This window comes from Mus pahari, chromosome 12, assembly GCF_900095145.1.
Source record: "Mus pahari chromosome 12, PAHARI_EIJ_v1.1, whole genome shotgun sequence".
NCBI lineage: Eukaryota > Metazoa > Chordata > Mammalia > Rodentia > Muridae > Mus > Mus pahari.
This window is the reverse complement of record NC_034601.1, coordinates 32544154-32561029: the sequence shown is the minus strand read 5'-3', so window position 1 is coordinate 32561029 and position 16876 is coordinate 32544154. Positions and strand designations below refer to the sequence as shown.

General features: G+C 41.0%; 2 protein-coding genes across 4 annotated transcripts in view; one reads left to right on the top strand and one right to left on the bottom strand.

Annotated features, from left to right (window-relative positions):
• Rabl3 (RAB, member of RAS oncogene family like 3) overlaps positions 1–4276 on the bottom strand; it is a 31988-nt gene extending 27712 nt beyond the window's left edge. The window contains exons 1-2 of the mRNA XM_021209849.2: positions 4203–4276; positions 2212–2303 (exon numbers count right to left, since the gene is read on the bottom strand). Of these exons, the coding sequence (XP_021065508.1) occupies positions 2212–2303; positions 4203–4248 (138 nt within the window). The 5' untranslated portion in view covers positions 4249–4276. The remainder of the gene's footprint in view (positions 1–2211; positions 2304–4202) is intronic.
• A 97-nt stretch (positions 4277–4373) lies between these two features.
• The window catches only part of Gtf2e1 (general transcription factor IIE subunit 1), a 28339-nt gene continuing 15836 nt past the window's right edge, over positions 4374–16876 (top strand). Inside the window, exons 1-2 of one of the 3 annotated variants that reach the window (XM_021209267.1) lie at positions 4374–4510; positions 8562–9034. In XM_021209267.1, coding sequence (XP_021064926.1) covers positions 8587–9034 — 448 coding nt within the window. In that variant the 5' untranslated portion in view covers positions 4374–4510; positions 8562–8586. Of the gene's footprint in view, positions 4687–8556; positions 9035–16876 lie in introns of all 3 variants that reach the window. The other 2 variants (XM_021209268.2, XM_029544582.1) reach the window with 2 other exon arrangements.

The following is a 16876-nucleotide window of genomic DNA, read 5'->3' as shown; positions in this document are numbered from 1 at the left end:
AGAGAGAGAGAGAGAGAGAGAGAGAGAGAGAGAAAGAAAGAAAGAAAGAAAGAAAGAAAGAAAGAAAGAAAGAAAGAAAGAAAGAAAGAAAGAAAAGGAACTGTCTAGATGCTGGAAATGAAGAAACCCTGTGGAGAGGACATGGATACAGACAGCTTCAAGTTAGTGCCTGGAGTCTCACTGCTGTCCAGGAACAGCCGACACATCTCCCAGCTTTTAAGGATGTGTGGATGAGTGATAAGGACCCCACTGCCATTTCCATCTTGAAATGGGAACCCTTGATGAGCTCCTCAGTCAGGGGAGGAGGAGGCTATAAGAACTGTCCCCAGAGGTCAGGGACTGTGGGTGGGCTGCTGCAGAATAGATAGAAGATATGCATGAAATGGAAGCCTCAGGCCTGGGTGGTGGGAAGCCACGAGGCTCAGATGCCACAGGAATGCTGAGACAGAAACTGAGTGCCACTGAAATTGCTAGGGCTCTGGCAGCAACAAAGGCAAAAGGAAACAAGGATCCCTGCACAGAATAGCACACAAGGCTTGCATAAAGAGGCACGTGGGTTCCTTAGAAAAATGTGGACACAGAACTGGAAAGATGGCTGCTGGTTAAGAGCACCGGCTGGTCTTTCAGAGGACCTGGGTTCTCTTCCCAGAATCCACACAGGGCAGCTCCATGGTAACTCCAGTCCCGGGGGATCGTCTTCTGGGCTCTGTAGGCACTGCACACATGTGGTACACAGACATACATTTGAGCAAATGTTGATGCACATAAAAACAAAATCTATAAAGGACAGAACACTTTCCAAGAATTACAAATCATACAAGATGTATTTCTGTATAAAGTAGAATAACTTATATAACAAATAGAATATTTACCTAAAAAAACAAACTATAATCTAAAAGAAACTACAAAATATTCCGGGCGTGGTGGCACACGCCTTTAATCCCAGCACTCAGGAGGCAGAGGCAGGCAGATTTCTGAGTTCGAGGCCAGCCTGGTCTACAGAGAGAGTTCCTGTCTCGAAAAACCAAAAAAAAAAAAAAAAAAAAAAAAAAAAGGAAATACAAAATGACTGTGAAAAATACATTAAAAATGAAAAATAAGATTTTGAAAAACTTGAATATTGATAAAAGAGTTGTTATTGAATTTAATTTATATTACTTGAAAAACAGAGTGTATATATTCAGAAGGCACTGAGAAAAATAAAGAAGGAAAAAAAGGATATATGAGGATGGAGTTCAAAGTTAAAAACAACAAATCCACCAGGAAATCAATAGGAATGGATGGAGGGAATGAAGACAGACACACAGACAGACAGACAAATAAACAGACAGAGGAGAGGGCATCCTCTGAGGAATGAAGATATGAGCAGGACTTCTGAGTAGAAGACTGAGGTAGACCAAGACATAGGTTAGGTTAGCATTACGGCAAAACAGTACACACAGACAGACAGACAGACAGACAGACAGACACACACACACACACACACACACACACACACACAATCCCTTAAAAGCAGCTGGAGAAAAGAAATTCCCTTAAGAAGGAATAATAACTAATTGAATAGAAAAATTTTAATTAGTATGTCAGAGCCCACACCACACAGCATCGAAGAACAGGAAAACAGCTAGTAATATAACTATCATTTCTTCTTAATTTGTTCCCATTTTCTTTGTTTACTGTGTGTATGTTTGTGGGAGTGCATGTGCCAGGACATACATGTGAAAGCCAGAGGACAACTTGCTGGAGTCGGTTCTTGCTTCCACCATGTGAATCAGTGGGAACTGAACTTGGGTCCTTAGCCTCAACAGCAAGGGTCTTGACCTGGTGAGTTGTTCTAACAAGGCCCTGTATTTGTTCTTACTTCAATGGTAAGAAAACGTGCCAACAGATAACAGACTTGCCCAGAATTAGACATTATGACTTAATTTAGTGGAAACTATATTGAGTACCTAACTGTGACAGAGAACAGACAGTCTACTCAAGGCTCTGGAAGCTTTTGTTTTTACATGGTATGACTAGGCCCAAGTTTGCAGTCTTAAGAGTTACAACTTTAGGCAGAATTATTTATGGAAGATACTAACTTTATTATTTATGGAGGATATTAACATTATCACTCAAAATCTAGCGATTAAAATAAAAGCTTGTACAATCAGATAACTGGGCTCACTTATTCTTAGTATGACTAAGGAAAAACTAAACAAGAACACGTACTCTGATATCCACCGAGCAGCCCACAGTCCATGACGGATTTCCTAACACTTGATTGTGGCACAGAAGATGGACGAGTGAAGATTTCCCAACACCTGTAAAGATACAAGGTCTCTAGTCAGCTGAACATGGAACCCTAAATGGGACATTTATACCACCTCTTCCAAGCCAGGGAACATCTCACAAATGGTTTGAATACCTCCCATGACAGGATCCATGATGCCACGGTACCATACTCAAAGGAGTTTAGTGTCTACATATAGGTCTTAAAAAAGCAGCTAACCACATGGTCCCAGACTTATCCTCTGAATGATAATGATGATGATGATAATTCTACTCTCTTTTCTTCATCATGTCTATTAATCTTGAAGCAATGCTTCACCTCCTTTTAGATCTCTTGGGCTCAGGCAATCTTTTCATTAACATTCAGTGGCACCTCTTTAAGAGCTAGGTGGAGACGAAAGAGGTGAGTCTTCTATTTACATGACTACGAGTCTTTTATTTACTGGTGTGGAGTCACTCATTCATTTACCTGGCTGTTGGTAATTGTACCAAAAACTTAGGAAACCTCTTTGTTGTGCAATGTTATATATGGACCTGGCATTCATATTTACTTTCTATTATAAAAACTCTATTACCAACAACTGAGAAAGTATAAAAAAAAAAAAAAACACCACCACCAACAGAAAAACCAACCTCACTGTAGACCACTATTGCCAGCCATATGACATTTTCTATTACCATGTTGTTATTGTGGTCATATACAAAGTATAATTAAAAACAAACAAACAAAGAACCGCTCAGTGCTTGCCCTACAAGCATGAGAACCCGAGCTGTGTCCACAGAGCTGACACACAGCAGCCAGGCATAGAGGCACATATCTGTAATGTCAGTGCTGGGGAGAAAGAGAGAGGCAATCCCTGATGTTTGCTGGCCTGACAGCTTTAGCCTAGGGGCTCCAGGCCAAGGGGAGAGCTTGTCTTAAAGAAGGTTGGCGGCTGTAGTGGCTATTCCTGGTTCTCAACTTGACTATATCTGGAATGAACTACAATCCAGAATTGGAGGGCTCTCCTGTGATCCTGATCTTGAGGCTGGGAGATTCAAGTTTCTGACCTGGATCTTGAGGCATAGTGGCTATGAATCCCAGGAGACTAAGGCAAGAAGATCTCTGAGTTCAAGGTCATCTGGGATAAAGCAAGTCTCAGCACCAGGCATGGTGGTACATGCCTATAATCTGGGCTACACCTTCTGCTGGAGACCTACTTAAGGACATTGGAAGAAGGAAGATTCTTCATTTTCTTGTTTTGTGGGACTGAGCAACTGCTAGATCCGTGGACTTCCATTCACAGCTGCTGCTGACCATTGTTGGGGAGTTGGGCTACAGACCTTAGGTCATCAACAAATTCCCTTACTATAAGAAACTACCCATAAGCTCTGTGACTCTAGAGAACCCTGACTAATACAGTGGCAGAGGCAGGTGTATTTCTTCATTTTAGGCCTGCCTTGTTTATATAGTGAATTCTAGGCCAGCCTGATATACATAGCTAGTTCTACGTTAGTCAGGACTACTTAGTGTGACCATGTCTTACCCCACGCCCCACTCCCCAGCAACAAGTCTTGCAGTGGAAGAGCTGGAATGTTTGTTGTGGCTCCGGGTAGGAGCACTCCCCTCTCTGGAACCAAAACTTCTAGGCCAGTAGAACCTAGGGCTGTGGCGCCAGAAAGCAAAATCTTTCCTAGAGGGTCACTAGGAGTGANAGTGAGTGGAACTATTCCCCTTTCCACCCCTTGATTCCGCGCCCCCCACCTCCCTCCACGCCACCACGTCGACAAAAGGAGCAAAGTCCTCTGGGAAGTGTAGTTTTAAGGACTTGAAAGGAATTTCAGCCGTCGACCTAAGCGCTAGGTAGCTGGGGGGTGTAAACAGCGAAGAGAGGGGGGTGTCGGGAAGCTCGGGCGTGTTGCTAGTCCCAGACGTGGGTTAAGCGGCTCACCTGAGTCTCCCAACACCAGAACCTTCACCCGATCCAGGGACGCCATCTTGCCACGATTTCCTTGAAGTTGACGCCCTTTCCTGAACTCTCACCAATCAGCGCAGGGCTTGTGGGCAGGGCAAATCATCTCATTGGTCGGTTAGAGCGTGACTGATCGAAAGCTTCGCTGTGCGGATTAACGGGCGGGTTCCAAACCGGTCGCAGGAATTAGGCGTTCGTCCTTGTCTCGCCAGTGGCGTGGGCTGGCTGAAGCCGGTAGTTGAGGTGCTGAGGGCGGCTGTAGTGGGAGTGTTCGAGCATCCACTTGGGTAAACCTCATTCCCCGGTCCTTGTTCCCGGTGTCTGACCCGGCGTGGCATTTCACGGTTTCTCCTATCCGTCCCCCTCCCTATCTAGTCCCCTCTCCTCGGCCACCTCTTGCTTTGGTCCTCTTCTTAGTCTTCTAAAGAACCATTGCCCCGGAGCGGCCCATGTGCGACCTCGGGTAGGACGGGCTTGGCGGCGTCGAGTGTGGCCCGGGAAGCCCCTGGGCGCGTCTGAGGGACTGTGGGGTCTCGGGGTCTGGACATGTTTGAACACAGCTGATGGGAGGCCACCTCGGTCCGGAGCTGTCTCCGTCGTGGGCCCCTTAAAGGACGAAGGGATGGAGAGTTCGTAAAATACAGTAACAGAAAACTGTAGAGGCTCTGTAGGATCCACGTTCTTCTAGAACTTGGGAAGTAGTATTTAAAAATAGTCTAACTGAAAGGGCTTCCTGCACCCACTTTGCTTTTTTAATCCCTTTTCATCCAGCATAGTTTTTTTTCAAAAATCACAAGTTTAATGTAGTAAGTCCTTGCTTAGAGCAAGTACAAGTTAAATTAAAAAAGAAAAAAAAAAAAAGATGGCTTATAGCGCTCATTATTGGGATGCAGGTGTGAAACAAGTGATTTGTGTAGAAGCTGGCTGGCTAGAGATGCTACAAGAACACGTGCCCAGAGGATGTATTGAAAGTTAGACTCAAGTATCTGAGTAGCATATGCTAGGCGCTAGCATTAATGAACAAGAGGCCTTCGAGGTAGAAACTGTACAGATTCTGAGGAAATGCGAGGGAGAGCGTTAGATGCCACTGTTGGGGATTTGAGAAGGCCAGGAAACATTACCCAAAGCCTAACTACAGTAGGAGAAAGGTTTGGGCTTAGCTTTGAGAGCGGAGGGTGGATATGAGGGTGACGTTGCTAAGAGCAGAGTGATTTGAACTTTTGATTCTCCCAATTCCACACCAGGGGCACAGTAGTCCTTAGATGTTTTTACAGTTCGAATCTAGGTCTGAACTGGGAAAGGTGGAGTTGGGAGATGCCTGATTGCTGTGAAGGGAAGAAGGTAATGAAGACCACAAGCTACCACACCAATAAGCCTCCATAGACAGAGAAGTTACTTTCTTCAGTGTCACCTGCCATAGAGACTATAGCTAATATAGGAACATGGGCTCACTTTGGTCATTTACTTCCAATCTGCAAGAGGAGTGGGCAGTTGGGATTTATAGGCACCGAAGATTTTTAAATGTCGACAAGCAATTCATAAAGTATTGAAAACGTTCCGTATGGGCTGCCAGTTTCAGAACTTGATTTAAGGAGCTTTAAGAAGCCCATCGATTGAATACTCTTGATTCATCTTGGTTGGGGCTGTGGTGAAGGAGCAAAGGCCCTGATCAGGAAGGAGGATTTAACATTTGGGATTTGAACTAGGTAGTCCACCCGAACTCCAGTTTCTGTAGCTACCTTGTGTGAATCTTTAAAGGAATATGGTATTTCATCAAAGACAGGCTTCTGAAAGTGGATGGCCCTGCCTTGGGTCTGTAAGAGTTGGTCCTCTTAAGATGTTTTCTATTTCTTGTGCACATTTCCTCCTTAAAGTGGCTCAACACAGGCACTTGTGATATATTTTTTTCCCCTCAGTATATTGTTGGATCCTTTCGGTTTTGTTTCTGTTAAGGTTTCATTTATCTTGTCCTTGCAATCGCTCCCTTTCTTCCTAAGTTTAGGTTTTATGCCTCCGGCTCCTGATACAGCCACAGTATCAGCTCATGGATATAACCGTCAGTTAGATGGGGGAGTGTGTTCTGAATGCCAGTTCTTCAGTTGAACTCATAGGCCAGCCCAGAAGCAGAGTGTGTGGTGCTAATTATCTGATTTAATTCATATATTAACTGTGTGAGAAAGGCTCTTTAATTATTTTATATGTGAAGAAACCAAGGCTCTGGATTTTCTGAGGCTAACACTAAGAGACTGACCTGGGATTTCCAAGCTTCAGACTATTGGCTGGAAGAGGATTGATAACGTTCCTTTGTACTGATTTTTAGGACAAACAGAGGAGTATCAGACAGAGGAAACAGGCTGAACAACAAGTACTGGTCCTCTCCATACAGGATGTTCATTCGAAGGATACAAAGTGGTTATGGCCATGGGACAGATTGGAGCAATGATCAGGGATTTGTTGCACAGTAGAGTAATCTAAAGGGATTTTAAAAGTAGCTGCGTTCCTAATCTGGCCCTTCTATAGTAGCTGAAACAGAACTCTTGGGAATGGGGCCCAGTGTTAGTAAGCTTCAAAATGCCGTCTAGGTGATTGCTTTACAGTCAGGGTTAAGAACCATGGTCTGGAGCACACAGTGTCTACGGTGGGACAGAGGAGAACAAAGCAATGGAAAATCAGAAAACAATAGGTTGTGCTGGCATCTGTCTGTCCTTTAGGACTTTTGCGTGTTTCTGAAGCCATTATGTTCTATTCTGTCAGCTTCTGAGCATGCAGAAAGCAAAATGTGGTTCTTAGTATACTGTGTAGGCAGAATTGGAAAGGTGATCAAAATGTTTCTGGTACTGTGCTGGGATTCTGAGGTGGCAATGAACCCAGACCTATTTAAATATCTAGGGTGACAAAGGCTTCGGGGTTGCCAGGTTTAGACTAGTAAGTCCAGGTGTTGCCTTGTTATCTCTCTGTGTGTGTTAAAAACTACAGTGCTGTATCTACAATGGTATTGTTGTTTAAAGTGTATGTTGTAACTAACTTTCTTTTTATTTTTCCTTTATTGTTGATACGACTTTATAACATACTTGTGTACACTGATTATTTAGGATATATTGCAGATATTAGAACATTTCTTACAGAATGAAGCATTACATCTGCTAGGGTTGGTTACTTCAGAGTTCAAATTAAAAGTTCAGTTGAAACTGATATTAATAACAATATAGCTGTTCTTAGAAATAGTTCAGTGGGATGTCTATGAAAATTTTCCTCTATCTTACAGAAATCTGAAGTCTAGTCAGTGTGGGTAGGCTTGCTAGTTTCAATATGGGTCACAGTGAAGTTACATGAAAGCTAACCTAGTTAAATAAGTCCTTTTAGACCCCCACGGAGCATTTCACTAATCATAAGCACCCATTTTCCTTTTGAGCATAAAGCGTAGCTTGAACTTGTTTAAGGATTTTTCAAGCTCCTACAGCACCCAAACAGCTTGTCTGACTGGGGTCCAAGTGCTGTGCCACCTGAGAGACTTAGAGAGGACAACTCTGGCCTGTGGCCTACACCTCAGATGCAGTCAGCTTCTGCTATGCTCTTCAAGGGACCCACTATTTAAGGGTGTTCTTCATCTCCCTTCATTTTTTAAAATATAGAAGGTGCTTACTTAATGATCAGATATGACTTAAAAGTTGGTAACGCACTTTGATCTTAGCATTCATTTCTTTCAGTTATGGCAGTCCTTAATTTTGTCAGACACCCCTCCTGGCTGGCAGTTACTTATGTGTTTATTGATGTGTGTGTGTGGTATGAGATCATTGTGAAAATGTGAGTATGTAAAACATTCTTGAATCTTAGCAGGAAAGTTTTACTGAAAAGAAATCTAGGATAATTGCTAGGATCCTGGATTTCCACCCATTTTTATTTTTATTTTTTTAATTTAATTTAATATAATTTTATTTTAGTTTTTCGAGACAGGATTTCTCTGTATAGTCCTGGCTGTCCTGGAACTCACTTTGTAGACCAGGCTGTCCTCGAACTCAGAAATCTGCCTGCCTCTGCCTCCCGAGTGCTGGGATTAAAGTGGGGTTGATATATTATTGTCAGAAATAATAGATATTTTGGAATCAAGCATACTGTTGAACCTTAAAATAACTATGTCAAGCATTCTAGGTGTAATCTTTTGTGTACTATAAAGAAAAATCCTGAATTTCTGTTAAATGCTTACGAGTTAGAAGCCTTTTAAAGTGATGTTTGAATGCTTTTGTGGCACTTTAAAAATAATGACAGTAAGAGGCTGTTGTAGATGTAAAATTATTATGTGCTCATGCCTACTAATCCCCTCCCCTCAATCCAGTGTAGTTGAAGGTGAAGCTTACTGTTTAAGATGGCAGACCCAGATGTTCTCACTGAAGTTCCAGCGGCATTGAAGCGGCTAGCCAAGTATGTCGTCCGGGGCTTTTATGGCATTGAGCATGTGTTGGCCTTGGACATCTTGATCCGGAACCCCTGTGTAAAAGAAGAGGACATGCTGGAGCTACTCAAGTTTGATCGGAAGCAGCTTCGATCCGTTTTGAATAATTTAAAGGGAGACAAGTTCATCAAATGCAGAATGAGGGTAGAGACCGCTGCAGATGGGAAGACCACCCGCCATAACTACTACTTCATCAATTACCGCACTCTTGTTAATGTAGTGAAATATAAACTGGACCACATGAGAAGGAGGATTGAAATGGATGAGAGAAGTATCACCAATCGGGCTTCCTTCAAATGTCCTGTCTGCTGCAGCACATTCACTGACCTAGAAGCTAATCAACTGTTTGATCCCATGACAGGTGAGACCTTCCCATATGATGAATCAAAGTAAGATGTGTACTCTTTTTTAATTTCAGTTGTTCTAGATTGTAAGCCAACCGTAGACTCGAATTTCTAGGAGTAAATAAATTAGTGCGAATCGGCATATAGTGTTTTGCGTTGCCGGTTTCCTTCAGAAGGAGGTTACTTATCCATGGAGTTTTTTCACTAATGGCTCTCCTGAATTCCTCCCTCCCCTATCCCAGATTTTATTTACTGTGGCACCTAATCTGAAGGATTGAGTTCTCTATTTCTTTGTGGTTATTCTGACTTTACTTGTGACCTCATTCTTAAGCAAATTATTTTGATGGCTGTCTATCTATGCCAGTCACTGACAGAGCAGCTCATAAGCATATCACATAAAGTGCTTGAGAGTTGCTAGTGGATATGCATTGTGCTGTTAGGAGTGTGTAACTAGGATGTGTGATCTGCGTTTGGGGAAGGTCTCTAGAAGAAGGACTAGTTGAGACCCAAAAGATTAAATGAGAATTAGCCAGATCAAATAAGAGGGGAACCCTTTTTTACTTAACAAATGGATCAATAGTACAAATCAATTAGTGGAAAAGAATTGTTAACAGCATACTTGATTTGCCTCATTTAGTCAGATACTTTATTTTTAAGAATTTTCATTACAATTTTTGAACCATGTTTTCCAAAAATACAGAATATATGGCGTTAACACAAGAAACACCAAAGTGCTGGATTAAATGGTTAATTTCAAACTCAGCATGAGACAAGTTTTGTCACATACTTGATGGAACAGTTTTGTCTTATTACCTTGCTTTATCTAGGAGAGGGGTTTTGGTTTTGGTTTTGGTTTGGTTGTTGTCCTTTTGCTTTTTCAGGCATGGTCTCTCTGTGTAACTCAGGCTGGAACTCACTTGAACTCAGTGTTGACCTTGAACTCCTATTGATCCTTCTGCCCAAAGTCTCCAGAATGCTATGATTATGGCTCCCCTGCCTTGCCTAGTACATTGGCTATTTTTGTTACTGTGATAAAACAGCATGCCCAGTACTGACTGATGAAAGGAAAAGTTTATTTTGGTTGACAGTTCGAGAGGGAGAGCCCATAATGGTGGAGATGGCATGGTAGCAGGCAGTTGGAACAGCAAGCTAAGATATATCTTCATTTACATGAAGCTGGGGCAGTTAGCTATAGGTGGACTAATGTTATAAACTCTCAAAAGTCTGGCTCCAGAGACATCCTTCTCTGGCAAGGTTTCACATCTTAAAGGTTAACCTCCCCAAATTATACCATCAACAGCCTATGGGGAACATTTCTCATTCAAAGGCCCACACCTAATTAGGAGAAATCTTATTTATTTATTTATTTATTTATTTATTTATTTATTCAAGCTAGAATCTACACTATAGCCCAAGATGACCAAGAGCCAATTATGTTATTCAGGCTGGCCTTGAACTCTTGGTAATCAATTCTACCTCAGGCCCCCTAATGTTTATAAGTATGAAGTAGGGTGCTTGGCTGCGAGACCTTGACCATAAGAAAATCTTAATTACCAGGCTGGGTGTAACCATTGTTTGATTATACCAAAGGAATTAGAGTGAGGAACTAGTTGTAATCAACAGATAGCCTTTGGAAAGGCTGACCTGATTTACATGGAGAAATAGAGTTTTCTAGAATCAAGGACTTGAGATAGGGTAAAGGCATGAAAAGATTTTTTTCAGAAAGAAGCCTGAAGCTGAAGCAAGTGTGTTTTAGTCGGTCTGAACAAAGACTGTATTTTCAGTATGAGGTTGATAGTTAGCATGAGTGTGGGAAGAGCGGGTATGAGAGAGCAAGAAAGGTCACTCACTTAACCGATGGAGTCATCCAGAGCAGGTGCTCTGAAGCTTGTGCTAAAGCTCAGTTGGTACAGCCTGACTTATCATAGCTGGAAATCTGTAATCAGTTAAAGACTCACGGTTTTGAATGCACTTGCCATCTGATAATAGTGTGGCTTTTATTGGGCTTTACCAAAGGACAAGATGTGCTGAATGGTTGATAGTAGGCCCCAGTCTACTTGTTAATTCACAGATAATAAGCATTTTTTAAATCCTTAAACTATTAGTACCTTTCCATTCTTCCTTTATCTGTACATCCTCTTTTGAAATTCTTGGTCCCCACCCTGCCTCCTTCCTGTTTTGCTTAGTTTTATCTTTTCTACCTCTGGAGGAAATGGGAAGTAAATGTGCATGTAGCTGGTTGCTGTGTCCTTATTCTGATAATGTTTATGCACTGCTTAAATTTGTACACTGCTTTCAGTCTTCTGCACAGCTCAACGTTATCCTGTTTTTAAGTTGATACTGGAGGGTCATGACGCCTCCAGTATCATGATGGGTCTAATGATAGATATAATCAAAGGCCTTCTTTTGTTTGTTTGTTTTTTGAGAAAGGGACTCAGGTAACTCAGACTGGCCTTGAACTTGCTATATAGCTGAGGATGACCTTGAATTCCTGATCCTTCTGCCTCTACTATGGTTCTCAATCTTCCTAAAGCTGTGACCCTTTAATGCAGTTCCTTATGTTGTGGTGACCCCCAACTATGAAATTTTGTTACTACTTCATAACTGTGATTTTGCTTCTATTATGAATCATAATGTAAATATCTGATCTGCAGGATATCTGAGTGCAACCCTTGGGTGGGGTCGTGACCCACAGGCTGAGAAGCACTGTCTTAGTAATCCTGTGTCATTCACAAGCTAAGCAAGGGACATGCTGAGCTTCCTGTTCTTCCTCAGAGGTTCTTAGGTTGAACCGTGGTCTATTTTAGCCATCAGGGAACCTTCAGTAATTGGACTTGGAACCTCCCATATTGCTTTACTTTTGATAAAAAGTTCTTAACTCAAAATGTATGGGCAGCTCTTTGCCAGTGAACAAAACAATGAACTCATGGGTAAACTCCCCAGGAGCATGGGGAGTTCTGGACTCATGAGTGGTAGGATTGTTTTATTCTTAAGTCACCTATAGGCCAATGATTTCCTACTCCAGTATCGTTTTTTCTCTACTCCCCTCTCTCCCTTTCCTACAGGTTTGTAGATTTTCTCCACTTATGCTTTGTCTTTGGTCTCCACTGTACCTGTGGATGTTTCGTATATATAGGCCTTTTTTTTTTTTTTCTCCATTTGGAGTAGCTTTCAGTATGACCAACAATTTTTGTTTGTTTGTTTGTTTGTTTGTTTGTTTTTTCAAGACAGGGTTTCTCTGTGTAACCCTGGCTGTTCTGGAACTCATTCTGTAGCCCAGGCTGGCCTTGAACTCAGAAATTCTCCTGCCTCTGCCTCCCAAGTGCTGGAATTAAAGGCATGCACTACCACGCCCGGCTGTGACCAACAAGTAACTGACAACACAACTTGTTCATCACACGGTTCGTGTTTGAGAACTGTGCAGTGCAGTTGCAGAAGAAAAAAAAAAAAGCCAACCACAAAAAACAAAAACCAAAACCCTAAAGATGTTTTAAGTAAATTTATGATTTTTTTTTTTTTGGACTGCGTTCATAGTTAGCATATGGCTAGTGGGCTGCAGATTGGACAAGCCTTGGTAGTCTTTGCCCACCAGTTCTGGGTTTCAGAAGTTTAATCAGACAAAAATAGCTGTTTCAGTTCCAGAAATATGGGGAGGTTATATAATTAAAACAGACATGACATGAAATCCCTCAGAGCAGCAGAATAGCATCTTGTGGTTCCTAAGTGCATGGTTCAGATTTAGCAAGCTTTCTAACAATGTAAGTAGACTTAGTATTTCCATCCTGACACTCTGTGCCACATGTGATGCAGCTAATGGCACTTCTGAGTTAAGTTTAGCAATGTGTGTTTTTCTCTTTTTATATGTAAGGGTTAGATGGAATGGAAATAGCTTTCTGTTTTCCATTTTAATTTAAAAATATGCACCCATAATTTCAGAGAAAATTTTCTAGAAGAAAAAAAGAAATCACCAACAAAACCACTGGCCTTTTTATATGTTACCTATATTTATTATTGTAGCCTAGAATATTTTTGGTCTCTTGGTTCCTTAAGGTACCAGATTCTTGGTTCTTTTTCTAGTGTTCAGGTATAGTTAATAGTCTGGCTTCCCTGATATATGAGAGTTCTTTGATTTCCACATCCCCCACACCCATTGTAAATAAGATGCATTGTATATTGTGTTTTATTCTTGCTTAAATTTTTTTCAGTAAGATTATTGCTAATGAAATATAGTTTTGTGGCTTCTAAAATGTGTATGTGGCACTGTGGTTTTATTGTAAGTGGAATAAAATTCTCTAGTGTTAGAATGAGAAATGTGTTGGGAGCCTTGATCCCTGATTATTACAATATTACTGATTACCAGAGACCACCAAAACCCATTTTAAATAAACTTTGAGATGGGGGTAATTAGAAATTCTTAAAGGAATACATATATGTAATAAGATCTTAACATCAACAATTTGAGATTATATAGGTAACTCATCAAATGATGTGTATCTAGGTGCCACACATGCATATGTTGTACTGTTGGAGGTAGAAGATCTACAAAGGAATATCACAAGTCTAGGGATGTAAAGATTGCTAGGATGTTTTACACAAAATATCAGAGAGGTGTGTGATAGTCTTTTGTGGGGGTTAGCTTATTTTCTGTGGTTCCCTGGAAAAGATATAGTCGATTTTAAGATTAGCATGAAGAAGTGTTTACTAGCTAAATAAAATCTTTGGTTATATAACTCAAAAAGAGCCAACTGTAGTTGAGGATAGTGGTTCACACATGTAATCTCAGAAGGCCAAGATAGTAAGATGTAAGTTCAAGGCTAGCCTGAACTAGTACGTTCCAGGTCATCCTAGGCTAAAGAGTAAGAGTCTATCTCAAAGTCAGCAATGGGAATAGACCTCTCTTGATGAGTTAGGAGTAATTTAGAATGTTCACATGAACTTGACATCTGAGCTGTTAGGGTCCGGCATTTATGAAACTTGCTGATGTGTTATTTTTTCTCTCTCTTTTTTTTTTTTTTCTTTTTTCTTTTTCTTTTTTTTTTCTTTTTTTGCTGATGTGTTAATGTTTGCCTTAACACATTAAAGTTAGGACAGGATACTTTTCCCTGTCATCATCTCTTACTGCTTGGAGCAAGAGATAGATAGATGTCTTGTAATCAGTGTTTGCCGTCCCTGCCATGAAAGCACAAACTCAGAGACATCTAGGATTGTTTGCCCAATTCCTGAGTCCTCTAGAAATCATGCCCAAGTGGCATTAATTAGAGAATTATGTCAAAAAGCTACAGATTGGAGGAAAGGAAGGGAGGGAGCGAACATTAGCTGCAGTGTGAGGACTTACGTTCAAATCCCAGGTACCCGTGTGAAAGCTGGTGCCGGCCGCGCACGTTTGTAACTTCAACCAGTGTGGCAGGGCAAAGTCCAGGGAACTTGCAGGCCGGCCAGCCAGCGTAGCCCAAACAGAAAACTGTTGGTTCAGTAATAGCGCCTCAAGGGAATAATGCAGTGACAGAGAAGACTATCCAGTGACCTTTTCTCCCATCAGTGTAAATGTGGGTGTGTGTACCTGCACATATGCACATGCACACATATATGTACACCATATACTTCAGCACACACAAGTGTCATGGAAGTATAGTAAACAGCAATATCCCAAACCTTTAGGTTTTTTATTTGAAAATTCTGTTCCATTTTTTAAATGATTTATTTTTAATTCTCTCTCTACTCTTAAGCTCTGAACTATCATCCCAGCTCCTCAGCTCAACTACCTTTGATCTTTTGTTGTTTTGTCTGCCTGTTTGTTTTGAGACAGGGTCTCACTATGTAGCCTTGGCTGACCTGCTGGGTAGACCAGGCCTGCCTCTACCTATTGAGAGCTGAGATTGAAGTCATACGTGACCACACCTGGCTTTTGATCTTGACAGTTTGTTTGAGAGCTCTATGTTTAGGATTTATTTTTGTATGTTGATAACTAACATGTGAAGAGTTGCTTTTTGGTTTTGATTCTGACATAATATTCAGTTGATTATTGTCTTTCAAATATGCCAAAACCTCAGACTTTCTGCCTGCCTACTACATTTTGAGATGAATTTGATTGAGACCTAATTTAGAAACGTGTTGGGAGCTTTGGCAGTCATCTAAGTAATGTAGTTTATGTTGTCAGTTTTTAAATTCGTCCTCCAGGCTTGCTACATTTCCCCCTCTTTATGATGAGTTCCAGAACCTAGGAATAATTGTTGGTGAGACTAGCTAAATGTCCATTTGAGGGAGGACCAAAGGCGGCTTCCTTGATAAATCTCTTTGCTGGTAGGGATGCATTGTATATATTATCAGTGTATTTAATATCTCTTCTTTTTTTTTTAAAAAAAAAAAAGCTAAACCTGTCTTACCTTGGCCTTTTATATATACATTTATTTCTTTAGTGCTGTACAATGATTTGTTAATGGATAGACTAATTTATTTTTATGATAGGTACAATCATGAAATATATAACTGTTGCTGTCATGTTTGTTAGATATCATCTATTTTCTGATATCCAGTTAAACTGAAGCCATTTGCATTAGGAAAGTAGTTTGAAAATTGGACAGAATAAAAGGTGACTTTTTGAGATTTCAATATTTGACTTAATATTTTGATATATGTATCCTCGTAAGTGAACTCTTGAATTTAAAGCCTGTAACTGTGACGAACTGATGATAAGCGCTATGAAGAAGTAGGTGGTAGCTGATGACTCTTAAAGAGCACATCAGGCCATGGCAATTGTCCTTTCAGAGTGCTCCTAGACTTCCACACTCAGAAAAGCCAGTCCTGTACGGAGTTTATTGGGTCTTGCAGACTTGGGCTTGTCTCCCCCCTGTCCCATAGTCACAGCAGCCATCTTATTTAATCTCGTGAGCAATGGGGTGGGTTTGCTTACCTTTTTGTAAGAGCCATCCTTCCTGCCCAAACACTTATGTGACTTTCTCCCCTTTTTTACTTCTTTGAAGTGTCCAGACATGACTCCCTTGAATTCCTTGTATAAGAAATAAAATAATATCCTAGTTTCTTTGCTGTTTTTTTCTCTTATCTTCCTTCCTTTTTTCATAATATTTATGTTATTTCAATAATATATATTATCTATCTATCTATCTATCTATCTATCTATCTATCTATCTATCTATCTGATCTTGACTGCCTGTCAGTAGAATGAGTGCCAAGAATAGCTTAGAATAGGATTGGGTGGATTAAGAAAGCATAATGTGGAAAGGTGTGGGGACCTCAGACCTACTGTTTTTGGTTGAAGTTTATGTGTAGTAGTTATGTGATCTTCTTGTCCAGCCTTGAGGGTGTGGGCTGTGTAATGACTCATGAGGGCACTGCATTTTATCAAAGCAGCTAGACCTGTTTTGATTTTTAAATTTAATCTCTTTATTATTTTTTAATTTAACCTATGAGGAGGAAGATGGTTAAGTGCTATCCAAGGTTGATGGACATGTTTGATAGAGCTTTGACAGTGAGTCCTGGCCGGGGCAGGTATCCTTTGGATGTCTGTAATTGGAGGAAGGGAGAAGCAGACCATCTTCAATAATTAGCTGTCTGAGATTTGACTCTTACTGTCTCTCTTGTACCCCTAAGTGTCATCATCTGATATCTCTGCCCTTTTTCTTAATTTTGTATGTCCCGAGCACTTCACTGTCAAAGGAAGGATGGTAAACGTCTTTTCACTTTGAGTTTGTTGGTGCTTAGTGTTTCCTTGGCTGAATCCTCACTTGATGGTAGCATTAGATAAAATGATAATGTGGCGCAGCATGTGCCAGCATAACCCTCGGTGGCGGTTGTCTTCTGTTTCCTGGCTTTTGGAGACCTTTTGGTTGTTTTCCCTTTAC